Raw genomic sequence first — 18766 nt, forward strand, 5'->3', positions numbered from 1 at the left:
TGTTGTTCTAGTATTTCAATTGACAGGATTTTACCACTACGTTTGCATAATTGGGAATGTATTATACTTGTTTTCTAAGAGAATTGTTATGCTCGTAAAAGTGATGGTCACTGCAGCATTCGAAACGTCAAGTCATTCTACGCGATTTAAGTGAATACAAAGATACATTTCTAAGAAAAATAAAAATTGTGTCATTGTTTAATCGTTTTGACTGACGACACATTCGCCATTTTTGAGCTGAATCGTATTTTATGTGCAGTTCCGTGAGGTGCTTTTCAGTGACCATGGTGTAAAATTATCACTTCGGTTTGTTCTTACTATTTTTTTGCATGTCATTCCACGAGGTCATGAAATTACAGATTTTTATTACTATCGATTACAATTTATCTGATATAAAATTGCTAGCAATGGAACAATATCAAAACAATATTTGGAAAAAATTAAAACACTCAGTGAAGCATCTATAAAATCATGTAATTTCTAGTAATATCTTTCAGCTTATTTAAAAATTAAATTCTTTTTCCCCTTTCTCTTGCTGTCTATGTTATCATACCATATCTAGTTGTTATTAAAATCATCCCCTAGCAGTGTAAAATCGCCCGACTGATGTAAACTGTCTTCATGACATTTAATGTATTCGTCCGTTTTCCCGACATTCCATACAAGATCATTGTCATTATAGTACATGTGTACCATTCGACCACTGATTCAATATTACGACTGCACATGGCCTTGGGACGTATTTGATCAAAAGTAAGAAGAGATAAAAGCAATGAATTATTCACGGACAGTCCTTTTAAGTACTAGAGATTTAAAATCACAAGACAGTTTTTTACAACAAATAATGATCCACGTAAGAAAAATATATTACTTACACTTTGGTATATTGTTCGCCAGTTTAACGTAAAATGGTCTTTGGTTGTATATTACACAAACAAATATCACAAATATCACAAATATAATTAAACAGACCTCTTTCACCTCAACCGACGTCTAAAATATCTACAACAGCTCGAAATAATGTGTTCAGCTCTTCTAACCAATGTTTTTTCAATGTTTAAACAACAGTGCTTCGTATAGAATCTCCACCTACACTCTCACCGTCACCCTCTGGCAATGAATTCCTTTTCGTCTTAACCTGAACCAATGTGTTGCGTTCCCACGCATCTCCATCGGTGTCCTCGGAGTCAGATATGCTATATAAAACATTATCTGCCAGCAGTGAGTGGTTGTACAGTTCTTCACTTCGCCTGGACTTCTTTGGAGAAGTCCCATTACACACCAACCCTAGCCGGTTACTATTAGCAAGAAGAGTAAAGTATTTCGTGTTGTTATTTCGGTTTGCTGATTGGGGTTGGAGATAAGCGCTATCGTCCATGGGGACAACATGAATACTGCCATAGTCATCTTCTGTTGTCACCCTCGGCACTACATCCAATCGCCCTAAAATATTGAATGAGAAATAATGAAAGATAAATTGCGGGAAACAATGAATCAACGAGTGAGTGATAAATGACATACACAGTTACTAGCATTTTTGGAGATTATAACGGTGGCAGAGATCGATAGAGTGGTTCATCTAACGTGCTGACACAAATGGGCCGCTTTGTCTAACAAATTGTCCAATGTAGCTTACAACCTAGTCAAATAAATCTAAGTTAACACAATTTACGTAAGCCAATTCAGATTCCCCCCCAATCAGTTTTTGTCCTGATATCGATTACGAACTATCCATACTTTGTGTTTCCTTAAACACACATAAATTGTACACCTACAAAATTTCAGAATGGTATATACCTACCAATACCATTAACTCTAGATGAATCCTGGTCATCGTCTACGATAGGGTTTTGTTCTACTGTATTGCTTAGGTCTAGGTAGTCGACATTTTCTTGCAACATCTTGTCAAAGATGTTCTCCAGTTCTTTAAACTCTGGACGACTTGTTGGCTCCTCCGCCCAACACCTGGACATTATGTGATATCTAGGCAGAGAAAAGAATCATTTTGGGAATGGGCATCATATTTGTGCTTTCTTGTACTTCTGAACGTGCAAATAGCGTAATATTTGATTTCGATATGCATATGCTACATACGGAAATATTTCATTTTCTTAAGGAATAAATGAAGAGAAAAGAGATAATAAATCTTGAATTCCTTCACAATATCCACACAGCATTCACATATCACCACGGTAAAACAAACTGACAATCTGCACAGGTGGGAAGAATTAAGCAATCACCATTGGCTCACTTACAGTTCTTCTGAGCAGTTACTTGGCAAGCTCATGCGGTAGCCCGTTTTCAGTAAGTTAAATAACCGCTCTGGTGGGATACCTGGGTAGGGCGTGGCACCTGTGCATGAGCAAGCGATAGTATACTATACTATACTATACCAAAGCATGGGTTTTACCATGTTTCTCAAGTAAAATATTTAGTTTGTAAACATTCATTTTTCACGCGTGGATGACATATACAGTACTAATGTTTGTGGGTAATATGCAAAACTTGATTGTGAGCAAGATGGCATAAATTCAAAACAAAAAAGTATTTGGTTGACTTCAGGAAGTTGAAGCAGTCACTAATTAAGGAATCGGCGATGAAGAAGTACCACAAATATTATCAAAGAATCTAGAAAATTATTTTCTTACCCAAAGTTACTATTTCCCATAGAACTATGCCATATGACCACCTAAGAAAACAACAAATTTAAAATTCAAGACAGATGTTTCTCATAACTAAATAACCCGCCATACTTTTGTTTACTGTTTACAATCAAACTGTAAACCGTATGACCTGTCAATGGACCAACAACCTTGAACATCCTACAAAAGATATGAAACCTTTTAGCGACTGTTCAAAAGACAACCCATCGATTAATGCTTGCTTTTAAGTTTCAATACAGGAATTAACTGACGAAGAAATTACAAATTATCAATTACTTGAAAGCACGTGAACTCGTAGGAGTAATAATAAGAAGAAAATGTGCTTCCAGAAAATGGTGTGGGCAATTATGAAATTAATTTTCCCTTAGAAAAGGAGGAGTCTGCAAAGATGTTTTTTTCTCCGAGAAAAACGCTACTAGGTTTATATGCCGTTGAATGTGGCTTTACCCATTACCATTAGTCTTACCAGGAAGAGAAACAGGACAAGTGCGTAAATGTACTTTCTTAAAAAATTAAATGCACCTTAAGTACCGTTTACTAAAATGAATGGGCGTACTCACACATCACTTTTAGTTGTGTATATGTGATCATAAAGTGACTCCGGTGCCATCCATTTGACAGGAACACGGCCCTAATATGATGGAAACAGTTATTTTTATTCGCATTTGTAATATTGATCAGATCTTTGTAACATAATAAAAATATTAGTAATGTATATTTTCATCAATCTTTTTATCTACCCCTCTATTCATTATTTTTACTGCAAAACAGTACATACAAATTACTGCATTGATCTTTAATATTTGATATCATAACCTACTCTGCTTCTCTTAGTGTATGTATCTTCTTCATAGACGTCCCTAGATAACCCAAAGTCGGAGATCTTCAATATCTTTCCAACGGAAACGAGGATATTTCTAGCAGCTAAATCACGGTGAACTACCTGCGTATGAAATAACGAATTTAACGTTAAAAAATATACATATTTTAGCATATAAAGCTATGTTGCCTTTTATACTTCAATATTTTTCTTTTCATACTGTTTATGTTTTAATATAAAAAGCTGCCCATAAAATTTAATGTTATGTTGGTATCAATAGAAAACTAAAAAAAAAGAATGCAAACTCTGTTAAATAGAAAAAAATGTATATAACTTTTATAGAAATGAGAAAAGGAGTAAAGTGAAAGATGGGGGCTTTGCCTTCATTTCCGATAGGTATTGCATTCCTTTAGCAATCTGCCATGCAAATGAGATGAGATCACGTGCTGTGACTACGTCATCGCCGGTGTCTTGGCCAATTTGTATTTCTGTTTGAAGTATACTCTCTGATGTGACGCTTCTCTTATCTTGCAGGTAAAGTGAATCCTTCTCCCGGCTTTCTCTTAGGTAATTACGCAGAGAACCATGTTCACAGAACTCAACAATCATATAAAATGGACCTGAATTATTAAAAAATTCAATAAGTACATAACGTCAAATGCGTTTGGATCACCGCCCAAGCAATGATATTGGATTCAACTGGAGCATAAACAACATGCATGTACCATTACTATTTGTTTTATGTGACACCTCCCACCCTCCCTTCTCCACCGAATATTTAAACATGTTGATTTATTAGCGTCCCTTAATACTGTTGATAGACCGTGGATTTAGATTTTTTTATTGGCTGATACATACCAAGGTCTGTGCACGCTCCAAGCAATTTGATAACATTAGGATGCGAAACTTCTTTCAGTAGCTGGTATTCTGACAGTAAATCTCTGAGTTCACTATTTGTGGCACAGTCTGGAAACGGAGTACTATATGTCTACAGTAATTCAAAATGGGAAATGGAAAAAACGCAAACCATCTATTTAAAAATGGAAAGAGGACCAAGTAACAAAAAAATGAATATGATAATGGAATTTTGAAGAGCTGTAAATGAGAGTTCAACATACATATCTCTTGGGAAGAATGATTAAATCATGCCGTAGACATGATAACGTCTATTCACATTGATTTATCCATTTATGTTTAATTCAAAATGAGGTTTCGGTTGTGGAATAACTATATTGAGATAAATGGAGTACATGTTAGTTACATGGGAAACGCCTTACTTTTCAACATTTTGACTGCAACAGTGACGGAACCTCTTTTGCCATCCAATGAAAACGCTTGGGCTTTTAACACTCTCCCAAATTCTCCTTCCCCTAGAGTCTTTTCAAGAATAAGGTCGTCTCTAGAGAATTCCCACTTAGAATCGATCTGTAGAAAAAGACAGGATGGACACTTTAACTAAAATAATAAGTTGTTTTTGTCATTGTGTTCATTAAATGCGTACTGTTATAACTTGCTTAGCTTTGCACTTCATGCCAAGTCATTAAAACAGCAGAACGATGTAATCGCGACACTCCAAAACCATGTTGATGCGTCAGTGTCTCTTTTCATCTATTGAAAAACCACTCGATATTTATCATATCATCACGTTCATGCGTAAATTCTACTTCGCCTATTGGAATATCACTCAACTCACCACTCCTTTGGGGATCTGAGGCCCAAGCCACTGCAGTTCTTGCGGATGTCCCCCGTCTAATATGGTATTGTTGGAGGGTCTTCTCTCACTATCGCTCACGTAATCAGACGGTACAGCAGACACGGAAATCATGCTATTAGCATGCTTAAGTTTGCGTTTTCTCTGGGGCCGTTTTGCGATGAAGTGTTTCAGTATGCCAGCGAGCAGAACCATTAGAAATGTTCCTCCAACGCCTATAGTGATGCCGACTTTACATAACTGTCCACATTCATTTTGACTGTTTTTTAACATGACGGGCGCCGCTACTAAAAATAAAGCAGTGTTACTTTTGATTACGTGGAACTGAGTTTCATGTGTTCTTAATCATGTATGATACAAATCTGGCATCCAAACTGATTTAATATTAATCTAAAATGGCAATTTCGCTTGGTTCAGATTAACACCTAACGCTACCTTTGCTTAAAAGAACTTCAAAGCCAATCATAATGATAACAGCATGAAAGATCTGGAAAGAAAAGAAACGACTCAAACATTACCATATTTATATTTATCCACCAGTTTCGTTTCGTTTACTTTTACATTAGCCTTAGATGGTGGGGTCAACGGTGGTTCCGCTTTCACGTGCTTTGGCAAACGGAGGGTAACGAGGGTGAGGTTATAGGAGGATTCTGCACATTCACATTGCATGTTTGGCCGGCAAAAGCAATCCATGGTATCAGACACACGTATGCCTTGTGCTCCTTGTGCTAGGGTACCGCCTATTACTTTGAACCCTGGTAAGCACAAAAGAAAAAACTACATGTAATTCCTGCCTATAAGGTTTTTACTTAGTGCAGGAAGGGCCATTTAAAATGCATTTGTAAGGTATTGCCACAAAACTATGCGTTTGAAATGTATCGTGAACGAAGTAGTTTTGTGTTAATAATATTAAAGACTATGATTTTTGTGTTAATAATATTAAAGTCTATGATTTACAGACATAAGTTATATACTTAGACAAGACAAAGTGGTATAACTATTATTTACCATAAAAACAGATAACATTTGGAAGATACATTGTTTACTTATGAAGAGACTATCAAGTGGTAATGTGTTGGACGTAGGTTTGTTAGCACTTACTAACACAGTCTTGTAAACATAAATGAGGCTCCAGTCTTTCCAATTCGTCACATACTCCATCGGGGCACGTCCTTACGTCAGGGGTACAAGTTCCGTACCCCTTTGTGCTCACTAACCCCAGGTCCGCCCCGGGTTTAAAGACACAGTCACCTGTGGGCGATCCAAAGCCACAGGCGTTGGTGCAGTTTTCAGGAGATTTTTGGAAAGAGCATGACTCTTCATCGCCAAAGCAGAACTCCTTGCTTTCATATATATTGACAATCAGGTGGACTCGGGAACCTGTAGTGGCCGTGTTATTGTTTTTCAACTCTACGGTCAAGTTCAATTGCTTAGCCGGCGTATTTGCTAACAGGGTTCTATTGATGACGTACACAATACCAGACGGTGACGTCACGCCAAATGGTTGAGGCTTATGTGAGGTGTGAACAATGCCAAATGTCCAGTTTGGGTCTGGTGTGCTTCCTTCGTATAGATTCAAAACCTAAAGTTAAAAATATTGCAATGGTTAAGAACTATTATATCTGATCATTCGTTGATTCAGAAATGAATATATTTGACAGCAAAAGTTTCCATCAAAAGCGAAACTTTATCAGACATGGATTTTCTACTTAATTTCACATGAATCACCATCAGTTTTCGAGTCTGCTGAAAACTCACTTTTGTTGGCTGCATACCTTTGCATTATTCAGTTACTGAAATTGTGACAGAGCGCAGGCTTAGTACAGATACTAGCAAGTCACTGTTATTAGGCATAATTCGAAACTCGGAGTGATTTGAGCAAAATACAACATGACTTATATATTGTATACGTACAATACATGTTACACGTTGATGTGTAATCAAGGAACACGATCCCATTGTAGACAATTAACTACTCACCCTACTGTAGGCAGAGGCATTCCTACTGACAGACAAAGTACGAGAGCCTTGAAACCAGTCCATACTTGAGTCCCGGGTATGAAATGGAAGCTTCACTATAATATGAAAAACTGCCTGAAATAAGATAACAAGTACTCAATGAATAATCAAATTATCATTTATCAAATCAAACTAGAGATTTATCAGATTAAATCGCATATGTAAATTTTGACTACGACTAAAGTGCTGCGCACATTCAGACGTATTTTAAAATAATTTTCTTCATTCGTACACGATACGCGACCTGCTCAGCGAAAAAAAGTTTATATTTGCAACGTAGTGTAAACCCAGACATTTAGTTTCTGGGATAGTAAATAATCATAATTAGATAGATTATTAGAAAGATAAAATTCTGAACGTACCGTGGTGTTTCCAAAAGTTTCAGTCGTATCGTTGAAAACCACGTCAAATTGGTACTCGCTATCAGTTATAACCAGACTTCTGTTCCATTTTACAGCTAAAATAAATCATATCTTATCTTAACAAAAGTTACTATATCTGTGTTACATTAAATTTGTCGACGAAGAAACTTCCCAGGTGGCAGTCCGACGAGTTCTCTGACTTAAGACAAATATTTTCTCACGGCGTTGTCGTTTCAAAGATCAGTTCTTCGTCAAAAGCATTGGAATATATTTATTTACATTTAAGAATACCATATGCATTTATTCTTTAATTACTTTACGCTATGCAGAGACGATGTGATCTTATTTCACGTTTTTGTTAGAATAAGTTTATGAAAATTGATAATAAATGAACATTTTAAGTTATTTCACACCAGAGACGTACAACATACCGCTTTTAAGAAATGAAGACATTGGTTGGCCAGCACCCATTCTGAATTGTCCTAAGGGATCATTTGCGATATATATTTTATAGTCTTTGAACTTTTCCTCGTTGCTATCTTCGTCCTTAACAATCATATCTGTAAGTTTGCCATCAACCTACAAAATGTGACAATTGGTTAATTATAAATATACAGTAGTAAACTGGTTATTTCAATAAAAACATCGATTGGATGTTTATGTCACGCAACACTCTTATATCTATAATCGTAGATCAACATACCATATACTGTACTTAACAAGCTGTGCAGTACATTTGATTTATGCTCTTGAAAATTATTGCATATTCACCTTGATATCCGACGGGTCCTTGACCAAAACGGTTTTGGTATCATCTCTCCTCAGTTGACGTTTTCTTGCTTGGAATTTCATTATCACTGGACCGTTGTCGTTGACATCCAGGACTTCTAATACCCCTGCTTTGGATACGTTAATTGTTCTTCCAAAAGAGACGACATGACACTTGACTAAGAAATGTATACGCGCCGGTTTTCGCATACGCTCTCTGTCTAGCGAAACCTTCGTGAAAAGTTCCGCTGACTTTTTGCCAATTTCAATATCTTGATGTGGCTCATGAGAATTTCCATCTGTAAAAATGATTTTAATATATTTTAAAATATATTTATTATAAGTAGATTTTAAAATATATTTATCACTCACACGATCGTTTTAAAACATTGTTTAGCTGCGAAAAAGTACTACAAACCCTTGCTATCAGTTATTCACTGACAAGACCGAATGAAAACAAGGTTCAGCTATGAAAAAACCATAGAGTCCTATTTTAAATTATACATGTATGCTTCTTAATTACCAAGTGCTTCGTAGCGTTTGACCAAATCTGGGCACTGTCCATAAAAAACAGACTGCACTGTTCCAATACTACTACCAGGTCTGTTATTTTCTGCTACAGTCCATTTAAAAACGCCATTTCTGAAGCATATGCGTTCCACATCTTCTGTTTTTGCAATGTTGCACGGCGGTTTTCTGTTGGTCGAAATAACTGTTATCCTAACAGTAGTGACATCACTTTCATTTCCACTGGTGGCCAAAACAGTCAAAAGAAAACATCTTTCGTGATCTGTAATGATAGTAAACATAACATATCATATCATCTTTGAAGGCAAGTGAAAACAAGGCAAACTTTAAGAGAAAGAATGGAAGATTTGAATTCTGTGTCACAAATTACTTTTATATTTTAAACAAGACAAATGCACGTGAGATATCATTGATAATATTCGTGAGGCACTGCTGATGCCAGTTATGTAAATTTCTTTGTTTCTTTCACGTGGACCTTCATCTTATCTTCAACTTATCTTCAGGCTTGCCTCCTTAGCCGCTTATTAATAAGTTTCTTTTTACCTTATAGCTACTTTACCCAATCCCTTTCTTTTTTTTTTTTTTTTTTGTTATTGGGGCGTTTCCCTTCCGGCCTCTGTGCCATCTTAATTTCTCATCAAGTAAATTTGTGTAACACTTAAACTGGTCAATACAATCCATTTTCTTTTAAGTCTTTGTATATTTTACTTTCTCTACAGTATTTACATGTATGTAATGTGTTTAGTTGTGATTCTTGTTCTACTGTGCGCATATGAAGGTGACATACATGAATCTAAAGGATTAAAATCTCTTATTTAGCTTCTCATAATAAACACTGTAAACAACCTGCCTGCGTCCACTTTTTTCCTTTTCATAAGAAATAAGCACACACTGGACAAAGAAGTGATAAATACCACATCCCTTTACTTCCTTGGAATTCCACTATTTCTATACTTATCAAACACCAAGTAACGAATGTCAAATAAAGTCTGTGTGCAGTCACGTGGCGTTCTCTTTCCGATGTGTTCTAAAGCAAAGCTGACAGAACTGCGTTTCCCCGGACTCCGTTATGACGTCAACGCTGTCAGTGGCATTTGCTTAACAAATTAAGGTTTTTTTACCGTGGCATTTTCGTATCTTATTGCAACGGCTTACAGCATATTTGCCATAATTTACTAACACCATAGCATTTTTTTCTAACATCAATGTCTTTATAGGGGGGAATATTTAAATTTGGATTCCTATACAACACTGTAGTGACATTAAAGTATAGCATTACTAGGACCTAGTCGAAACTAATTAAATTCAATCGTAGTAAAAAAAATTAGGCATTGGGACACTGGCGTGTGTTCTGTTCAGATAAGTATGTACGAGTGGGTTCGGTCGTGACATATTGATGCACACACCTCCTACCAGTGTGGCCATTTGTCCTGATTCAGTATATGTGCGTGGGATAATTGCTTGGTCCCGCAGCAGTTTATCTTTATTTCACACTCCGTGGCACATACTGACGTCACTCCTGGGATTTTTAAGCAACATTTACCACTTAGTTTATGCTTGCCACGCAGCGTTAACCTATCTCTCGTGAATGCACATGGGTTTCTATCATTTTCAGACAAGAAAAATAATCTTCAATCTGCAAAAGGGATATATAAGTAGACCCATTTTTGAATGGCACGTGAAGAAATGAATGGTTTTATAATGTCAATCAGGAATTTTAAACCAATTACAATGCTTTTCGAACAGATGAAGATGATATTTCTTTGCCGTTTAGTATTTTAATGTATAATTTTCATAGTCACTGTAAATATCTCATTCAAAAGCTGAATATACACGTGTATTGAAACGTCAGATTTATATCCAATGTGGAATCAATGCTTTTTTTGATCACTCGAAGTATTATTTTATCTTGTACATGTAGTTTTTCAGTGTGGTTTGACAACTGTATTTCATAATTCAAAGAGAAACTTAAACAATTCATTTTGCTTTGTTCAATAATTGACATAATGTGGCGAGAGAGGGGAACTTGAAATGTCATCAGAATGGTACCACGCGAAGGAGTTTTGGTTAGTATGAGCATCACACGTAGAACCCTTTTAGCCGTATAACAATTACTGAAGGTGAATTAGATAAGCGCATTTAGTTTCCATGCCCCATTGCAGCCAATAAAAGCAAGACAACTTTTAAGGCAAAACTGAACTTGAATTAATACATTATATTTTACCTTGTCAATATGTTTGGATTGAAGTTCCCAAATTGTACAACCAAACTGAAACTTTATGTCATCCGGGGAATGAAGTTTTTGTAATGATATTTGTTAAGTATTTCCCCCAGATAAGAGTCATACTGGTTATAAAACATTACCTAACTGTATTACTGAAAGATCGATATTATACAAATCACGCGCATTGCTCACGCCTAAGCTAAAATTTTGGATCCAAGACGTTAAAGATAGGATTTAATCATCTCTCCAAGTGGCTTTTAGAACCAAACGATACACAAATACCTCGCAAACCATGCTTGATTTGCAAATTAATCATTAGACATTGTTTCACACAGCATTCTACCAACCGTTGATAGATAATTATTGAAACTGCTGCACTTCCATACATCCATTTCATTTATTTATTCTAGAATCAAATAACCTGTTTATACAGTAGATAAAATGCACTTTGGCTACGTTTCTACAGACTTTGATTTATTGCCTTTAAAAATAATTACGAACTGATGCATGCAGAACTCTTATTTCAGATACCATGCGGTTAACAATTTCAGCTGAACCACATCTATTGTCGGCAAAATAAGAATAACTGACCTTAAAATACCTAAGAATTTAGATGATTGCAGTGACAAGCTGAAACGAAAGCGAGAGTAAGCACTAGCACCCATCAAGACCACTGAGGCGAGGATATCTCAGCCACCACATTGCTAGGCAGCCGATTTTACCTTTCGTCGGCAGCGTTACCGGTACAACAGAGTAATATTCGCTCAATCAATACTGCATTAAGGTGTCACCAAGTTATTTGTGCTACGTGTAGTTCTCTCCCACACACCTGATAAATAGCTTCGTTTGAATAACTGTTGCAGACATCAGGACTTGGCCTGAAAACAAGTTTTGGCGACTTTTCTAAAAAATATATATATATATATATTGCTTTAGAGTAGTGTTTTTCCGCTTGACAGTGTTTATGCAGCACAGCTAGTGCTGGCAAAATTGAATAAAAGTTGACAGAGATTAGAACACTCACACACACACACACACACCAGTCTCTTGTAAAATTGCGTGTAGCTGAATATACAATAACCGTCTTTGGATAAACTTCGTCTCGCATCTGCAGGCTCACAGAAATGTACATGGACCCTCATATTTCTCATGCTGTACCTTAGCAGTGAAATATAGGATTCCAGTAATGTACAAGTAAGCATAACGCGTTTCAGATAGCACGGATTTGGTATTGAATCTAACAGGTGTTACAGTACCTCCAAGTATCTGTGAGCAATTACGAATCTGTGTAATATATATTCCAGTAGAAATTTATAAAATAAGAAAATAACTACATATATGTATAATCTTTCTTTTCACTTGTAACATATCCCGTCAATAATACATAATAAGTATTAAGAAACGTTTCTATTGTGGGTTTCTATTTGCTATCAATAGATAAATTATTTCAACTACCAAAAGGAAATAGACGATAAAATCTACCATTATTAATAAACCTGAATAGTACAAAGACGCGTTTAATTACTGTTAATATAAGGTCAAACTAATGATAAAGGCCTGCACTTTGATAAGACTTCACCCAGATCACAGTAGTTAAACTGTTTACCAAGTGTTTGAGCGTGGAAATTATATTTTGTTTAGATTAAGAGCGAGCTCGGTACATTTAATTCCGATAATGGCCATGCAGTTTAAACATTGCAACTAACATTGATTGCCAAGGTGTGAATGTCTCACCCCACTAACATCTTTCAAATAATCTGAAATTCAGTGGCAAATCTGAAGGATGGAGGAACAATGTTGACAAAAAGATTGGTAAGCCAATGGTTAGAGTGGTGTCAAGGCGAGAAAGAATTCAGTGAATCATTGATCATAGAACATTAAATGGTTTGTCTCAGCGGTAATCTAAATCGACTCAGAGGTGGCATTGATTGCATGCATTTAATAAACCGGGCAAAATGGGTTAAAGGAAACCTTCAATTGTTTCACTGGTTACAATATATATACAGTTACCGAGACGAATTGCTCGTAAACAAATATTTACGACATTTTGAACAATGATATTACTCTTTGTTCTCATGGTACACGATATTGGTCCAGTGCCAAGAGACAAGATCAAGAGCAGGGTTTTGACTTAGGCGCGCGCGCGTGTGTATGTGTTGATGTGTGTGTGTGTTTGTGTTGAGTTGTGTGCAGGGGTTGGGAGTGTCAATGTATCTCCAAAGATCTGAGTCTTTCTGCTTTCGAGTGCTGAATTCAAACATTTCCTTCATACCAATCGAATACGCTAGAAAAACGCCAAAAAACATGAATTTTTATATTAAACAGTCCTTTCGTGTCTTCTTTTTTAAGTTTCGTCGACGAAAATGAAGACATACATGGACAATGTTTGACCTCCTAAGACTTGATTCCAAAGTGAAGACTAACCAAACTGAGCGCTTTAAAGAAAAAAAAGCTTTGCACCATGATATATTTTGCATCTAATCACATTAACCTGTGTTACAGATTAAAACGTGGGCGACTACGTCAATGTTCAGTATCAAATGATGTGGTGAGTTGCTTCTCCACACCCCACGAGGACTTCACGCTACGTTTTAAACAAACTCGATTGATAAAATGAATCTGCCTAGTGGTCATGTTCACTACCCACGTGAAGCTGAAAGTTAAACTTTGATTTCCCTAATAATTGCCAACGCTAACATGTTATCTTTCCTGCCTTTGCTAGCTATAAATTAAAATTTGCTTGAATCAAACAACGCACAAGGCACAGCCTAATGCCACCAATGATACGTCATAAAATATGAAATCTAAATGAAATTAAATAATGTTATAAATTAGCATTAAATGATCATGAGATATTATAGCGTATTTCCTCATCTCATATTAATTATAGAGATACGTTATATAAAACTCGCATTTGTTATATATGTAGCTATCAAAAAGGCTATTTTAATACTCGGGAAAACAGTTTTACCGTACAAGATGAAAGTAAAAGCTATGGGCATCACGACGAATACATAATATCCAACATTGGGACCAATGAGTGGCCATTCAAACCGTTCTCGACACCGGTGTATTTTCTGGAGCTAGAACGAGTGCTGGAAAAGAAAAACGGAGAAACGAAAACAAATCTTCTTTTTGCTCTAATACAAAAATCATTTGCTTACCAATGGCCGAAACTGGTTCCAAAGACTTTGTAAGAGAAATCCAACCAGTGCTTCTGTTAATATGAAACACACTTCCTTCTTCGATTCTTTGTCCACATTTCAAAGTGGATTGGATTTGGTATATTGTGCAATTGCTTTTGCGATATTTCTCATTTTCAAGTAATGCATATACTTTGATAATGTTTCTTCCTGCTTCAAAATCTGTTGATATTTCCTCTTGGTAATTATCTTGTGTGAAGTATAAAGAACAACATCCTAAAAGAAAGATACAAATGTGTTTCGTAATTAAACATTTGTGCGATCACTTCGAAAGCAGCATTTTGAGGATATATATATATATAATAAGCACCGTAACAAAGGTAAATATCCATTTAGTTAGCTGCATGCCTTTTATCTATCCCATTAAAATATCTGGTTAATGAGTTTCTCTGTTCGCAAACTTTATGATTGAGATTCATTGTGTAATGCATTGAACAAGGTATGCGGGCAAAAAGTAGTATTGATTTCTCATACCAAAAGATATAAAAGATTTACATTTACTCAAGTTCCCTTTTGCGACTTAAAGATACTTGGAAATAAATATGAGGCAATATCTTTATACCTTTGGCCGTCAGCAATACTATAAAGATGAAAGCGCCAAGACGTCTCTGCGGCGGCCCACACATATCTGTCCTTTGATCTTAGTTTTTTATTGCAAAGACAACCTTTGCTTTGACCACGTGGCGTATATTCTAGACACTGTAATCAACAATATAGATATCAGATTGTATGCATAGTGCCCCAATATAGTTAGTACTGTGCAGAACATGTTTAAATAAACTTTTCCTTTTTAGTCCTTTCTTTGTTGCAGTTTCTTGGAATTGCACGCGTGTTAATAATTGTCCTTCACTTCATGAATCTAATCGCAAAATTTATCAAAATTACATGACGCTTGAAGCCATCGTACAAATGATCCAATAAGACACCTCATCCATTTCATGTTTCAAAAGATGCACGACTGATTGATTTTTTATTATCTCATTTTCTATAACAATAAATAAATAAATAAATAAATAAATAAATAAATAAAATCATGTATCCTGAAATGTTTGGAAAAAATTGTATTTTCCACTATCATCACAATCTATGAGACCACAAGTATGATAGACAAAAGACAACACACTTACCAAATAGGATCTCATATATTCTGTATCCTACATGAAGCTAGTCTTCTCTTAAAATATGATGACACCTATATCTTGTATTCTCCATTAACACGTGCTACCTTTTCGCTGTACAGCGCCATCAATGCCTCTTCGTGCCTTCATTCCGGTGATTATAGCCCATTAGACAGCCACTCACGGCAATATTGAAATCCAATTGTCCCTTGCCATACGATGGTGCATGCACATGCGCACTTTGCTTGATTCTGTTAAGTCAACAGATGTTCTGACCAGAACTAGCAAATGACACTTACAGTATGTTGAACCTTTTCCGATTTCATCCACAGTCTAAAAATGATGGGCCCCATACCCAAACTAATCATCTAACATACAGCTATTAGAAATTAATTAAAATTAGAATTGTATATAGATTTTACTTTTTTAAGCCAAACTTTGTGAACATCTTCTAAATGTCGGTTTGCGGTTCGTGAACAAAATTCAAGATTTACGATAGAACTTGCTTTTTTTGTAGCAGGCATTTTTGCCACCAGAATCAGTTCGATAAGCAATGCGCTTGCATACGTGCGTGTGCGTGTGTGTGTGTGTGTGTGGGGGGGGGTGCATGGGTACGCGAGTATCTTTCCCTAAAACGTTTTGATCGCTGCTTTGCCACCAACCACCAACCTGTTAAATCCTAGAAATACAAAAGTGATTTTGTGCGCTGAGCAGTAATCTTGAAAACAGCGCTAGGATGGCCTACACCACTAACTCCGGTAAACTTATCGGTGAGCTTCTTCCAAGGTAGTCCTTACCCTGATAGGTTTGCGGTGAGGAAGCTGATGACAACGAGTGCTGACGCTCGACACGACAAAAACAAATATCCTATAATCAGCAATAAGAACAGCATTCTCTGATAATCTATAAGTGCCAGACAGCGGTTAATGGCTTTATAAGGTTCTAATAGCAACTCTGACACGTGGTATGATGAATGTTTGGGTTTGTATTGAATCTTTAGACGGGTGCCCTGACTCCCTTAAAGATTTTGAACTAAAAAAAGCAAAAATGGGGTATTATATGCCTGTATTATTTGCACTGTAAGTTTAGCGTGTCAGTGCATTCACGCACGTTTCAGATACAACACAAAATTAACATCTCTCTCTCTCTCTCTCTCTCTCTCTCTGTGTGTGTGTTGGGGGGGGGGGGGTGCAATATATGAGTATAAATGCATTTACAACGTGTCCTGCCATACTTAAATCTAGATCACGGACGGCAAAAATCTCTCGTTGTGTCAAAGCCCTTGAGGCACTTTCCTGTTCTCATGATGTCTGTTGTGTAACCGTCCACCTAAAGCTGTAGAATCATTGATCAACAGCAGATGTAGCCTTGTACCGTGATTACTGCAAAACACTTGACATCGCCATTTGGCCTTCTGGTACGATAGCATGCCTTCCTGCACTTAGCGAAAATTATGCCATCCAACGACATGTCTACGAATTGTGTGCTTATTACTTCAGACATAACCAATTAAAACAGTTTGCTTACAGCCTTACATTAAGCACATATATGTCAATAGTCAAGACGTTGTGAATACTACTAGTGTCGTTCTAATGGCTAGATCTAAAAAAAGGAGAACGCGAGATTAGTCGTTCTTATGGCTAGATCTAAAAAAAAGGTGGGGAAGGTGCTTTTCAGACAAACGGTCGGATAATTTTGCTTTTAAAGCCATGCTTAATTCCCGAGATTTATTGTTGTCATAAGTGCTTCGATAAAAAAGGAATTGCTAGAAGTAATAGACTTAAGATTAAACAAAAAAAGTATTGAAATTTGAAAAAAGCAAAAGACAACAAACAGAAATGAACGCACAAGAAAAGGGTCCTCCATGAACACTTTACGGTATCTATTCCAAAGGAAGTCATTAGCTGTTATTCAAAATAAACTAATTTCAACCTTAGATTCACACGTTTTTTTCTTTTATCTCAGCCTGTGCTTACTGGACTAGTCAGTTATGCTGATAACCGTCTCTTTCGTGCAGTGCCACTGTTTGCTCCAGCGTCGAAGTCCAGCGGCGGAGATATTAGTATTATTACATGAAAATCAAGAAGAAAGCTAACGCCTGTAGCGAGGCTGTATAATTAAGCCCTTTCCAGAATCAATTTGGGTTAACAAAGTGTTGAAAGCTATTGTCTATCTTATGTCCAGTGATATTACCTGAATCATTTGAAAAAGAATATCGGTTACAGAGATGTCGCATTCTAAAGCCTGTTCCTGAATCAATTTTGGGTTAATAGGTGCAGAAAGAGTGCACATTCAAATGAAATCGGTGGAAAAAGACCAAAACCACATATCAATGCATATGTTACATTTCATCTTTGTATATCCATACTTATGTGACCGTCTATTCTTGGAAACATTTATCTCAGAAAGATTTACTTTCCCACAGAGATTATAGTAACAAGCTAAAAGTACTTTTGATGTGAAAAAGACTGTATTACCCCTGCTAAACAGATCTGTGGCTTTTGGCTACCATTCAGACAAGCAGCTGCACAGAAGATAATGCTGTCTGCTTAAATTGTCTTTTTATTTAGGTCATAAGACGTGAAACATGAAAATAAGCACAACTAGTTGTCTACATTTTATTAACCAATGTATCAAATGTCTATAAGAATCCGCAAAAAAAAAAAAAAAAAAAAAAAAAAAGGTTATTAGGCTATATTACATATCAGATTCTTCTACTGCCCGTGTTCAAGATTTTAAGGTACACGTGTAATCTGTTTAATCTACTATAAATTTTGCCTTTATTGCTGTGAGGTTTTAACAGGGAGGTATGATGAGCATAGGGATGACAAGGTAGACCTATAAGAAATGCTATGGATCAAGAAAACGCACCACAAATGGCGCATGATACCACTGAGAATTTTTTCTTATTGTACATGTAATTATATCCCAACCAAAAGACATTTTATAAAAAAAATGAATGATTTGTAACTTTTGATATTTAGCATGACTTAGACGTTCCATGTATCGAGTAGTTTAAACAGTAACTTCAACGGTCGAAAAAAAAAATAGAAACCCATAATGTATAATGGTAAAAGAAGGTAATGATTTGGATAACGCGTTTGGACAAGTCGTTTTGAATAAATGAATAAGTCAAGGTCGACAATGAGCAGTAAGAAAAAATAAACCAAAAAAAAAATAAATAAATAAATAAATAATAGATAAATAAATAAATAAATAAAATAAAATAAAAAAGGACTGCAAAACAAAGTCTTCAGCAGCAATGTCTACAGCACAATGAGCACATCACATACAAGTACAGCTAACAACCTGATAATAAAAAGAATACGATTTACCACAAGAGTTTTTCT

At 36.0% G+C, this 18766-nt stretch overlaps 1 protein-coding gene across 1 annotated transcript; it reads right to left on the reverse strand.

Moving 5' to 3' along the window:
* Positions 1-77: 77 nt before the first annotated feature.
* On the reverse strand, positions 78-15629 carry LOC106152770 (proto-oncogene tyrosine-protein kinase receptor Ret-like). The gene is made up of 20 exons (XM_087005828.1): positions 15426-15629; positions 14861-14997; positions 14260-14514; positions 8867-9133; positions 8347-8642; positions 8007-8154; positions 7576-7670; positions 7175-7288; positions 6296-6776; positions 5713-5949; positions 5177-5481; positions 4761-4908; positions 4342-4449; positions 3865-4103; positions 3484-3606; positions 3224-3294; positions 2649-2689; positions 2256-2352; positions 1802-1983; positions 78-1443 (listed from the first exon to the last, which is right to left on the reverse strand). The coding sequence occupies exons 2-20, from the start codon at positions 14922-14924 to the stop codon at positions 1058-1060; spliced, it is 3657 nt and encodes a 1218-aa protein (XP_086861954.1). The 5' UTR covers positions 14925-14997; positions 15426-15629; the 3' UTR covers positions 78-1057.
* Between the last annotated feature and the right edge of the window lie 3137 nt (positions 15630-18766).

This window comes from Lingula anatina, chromosome 2 (assembly GCF_051362555.1).
Source record: "Lingula anatina isolate TDL-2025a chromosome 2, LinAna3.0, whole genome shotgun sequence".
NCBI classification, from domain to species: Eukaryota; Metazoa; Brachiopoda; class Lingulata; order Lingulida; family Lingulidae; genus Lingula; species Lingula anatina.

Bases quoted from the DNA above. Each gene is read 5' to 3' on its own strand.
- LOC106152770 (XM_087005828.1), bottom strand. From the start codon at position 14,924: ATGTGTGGGCCGCCGCAGAGACGTCTTGGCGCTTTCATCTTTATAGTA. The intron at 14,515-14,860 runs GTATAAAGATAT...TCTTTCTTTTAG, and splicing joins AGTATTGCTGACGGCCAAAG to GATGTTGTTCTTTATACTTC. The intron at 4,909-5,176 runs GTGAGTTGAGTG...CTTTTTCTACAG, and splicing joins CTCAGATCCCCAAAGGAGTG to ATCGATTCTAAGTGGGAATT.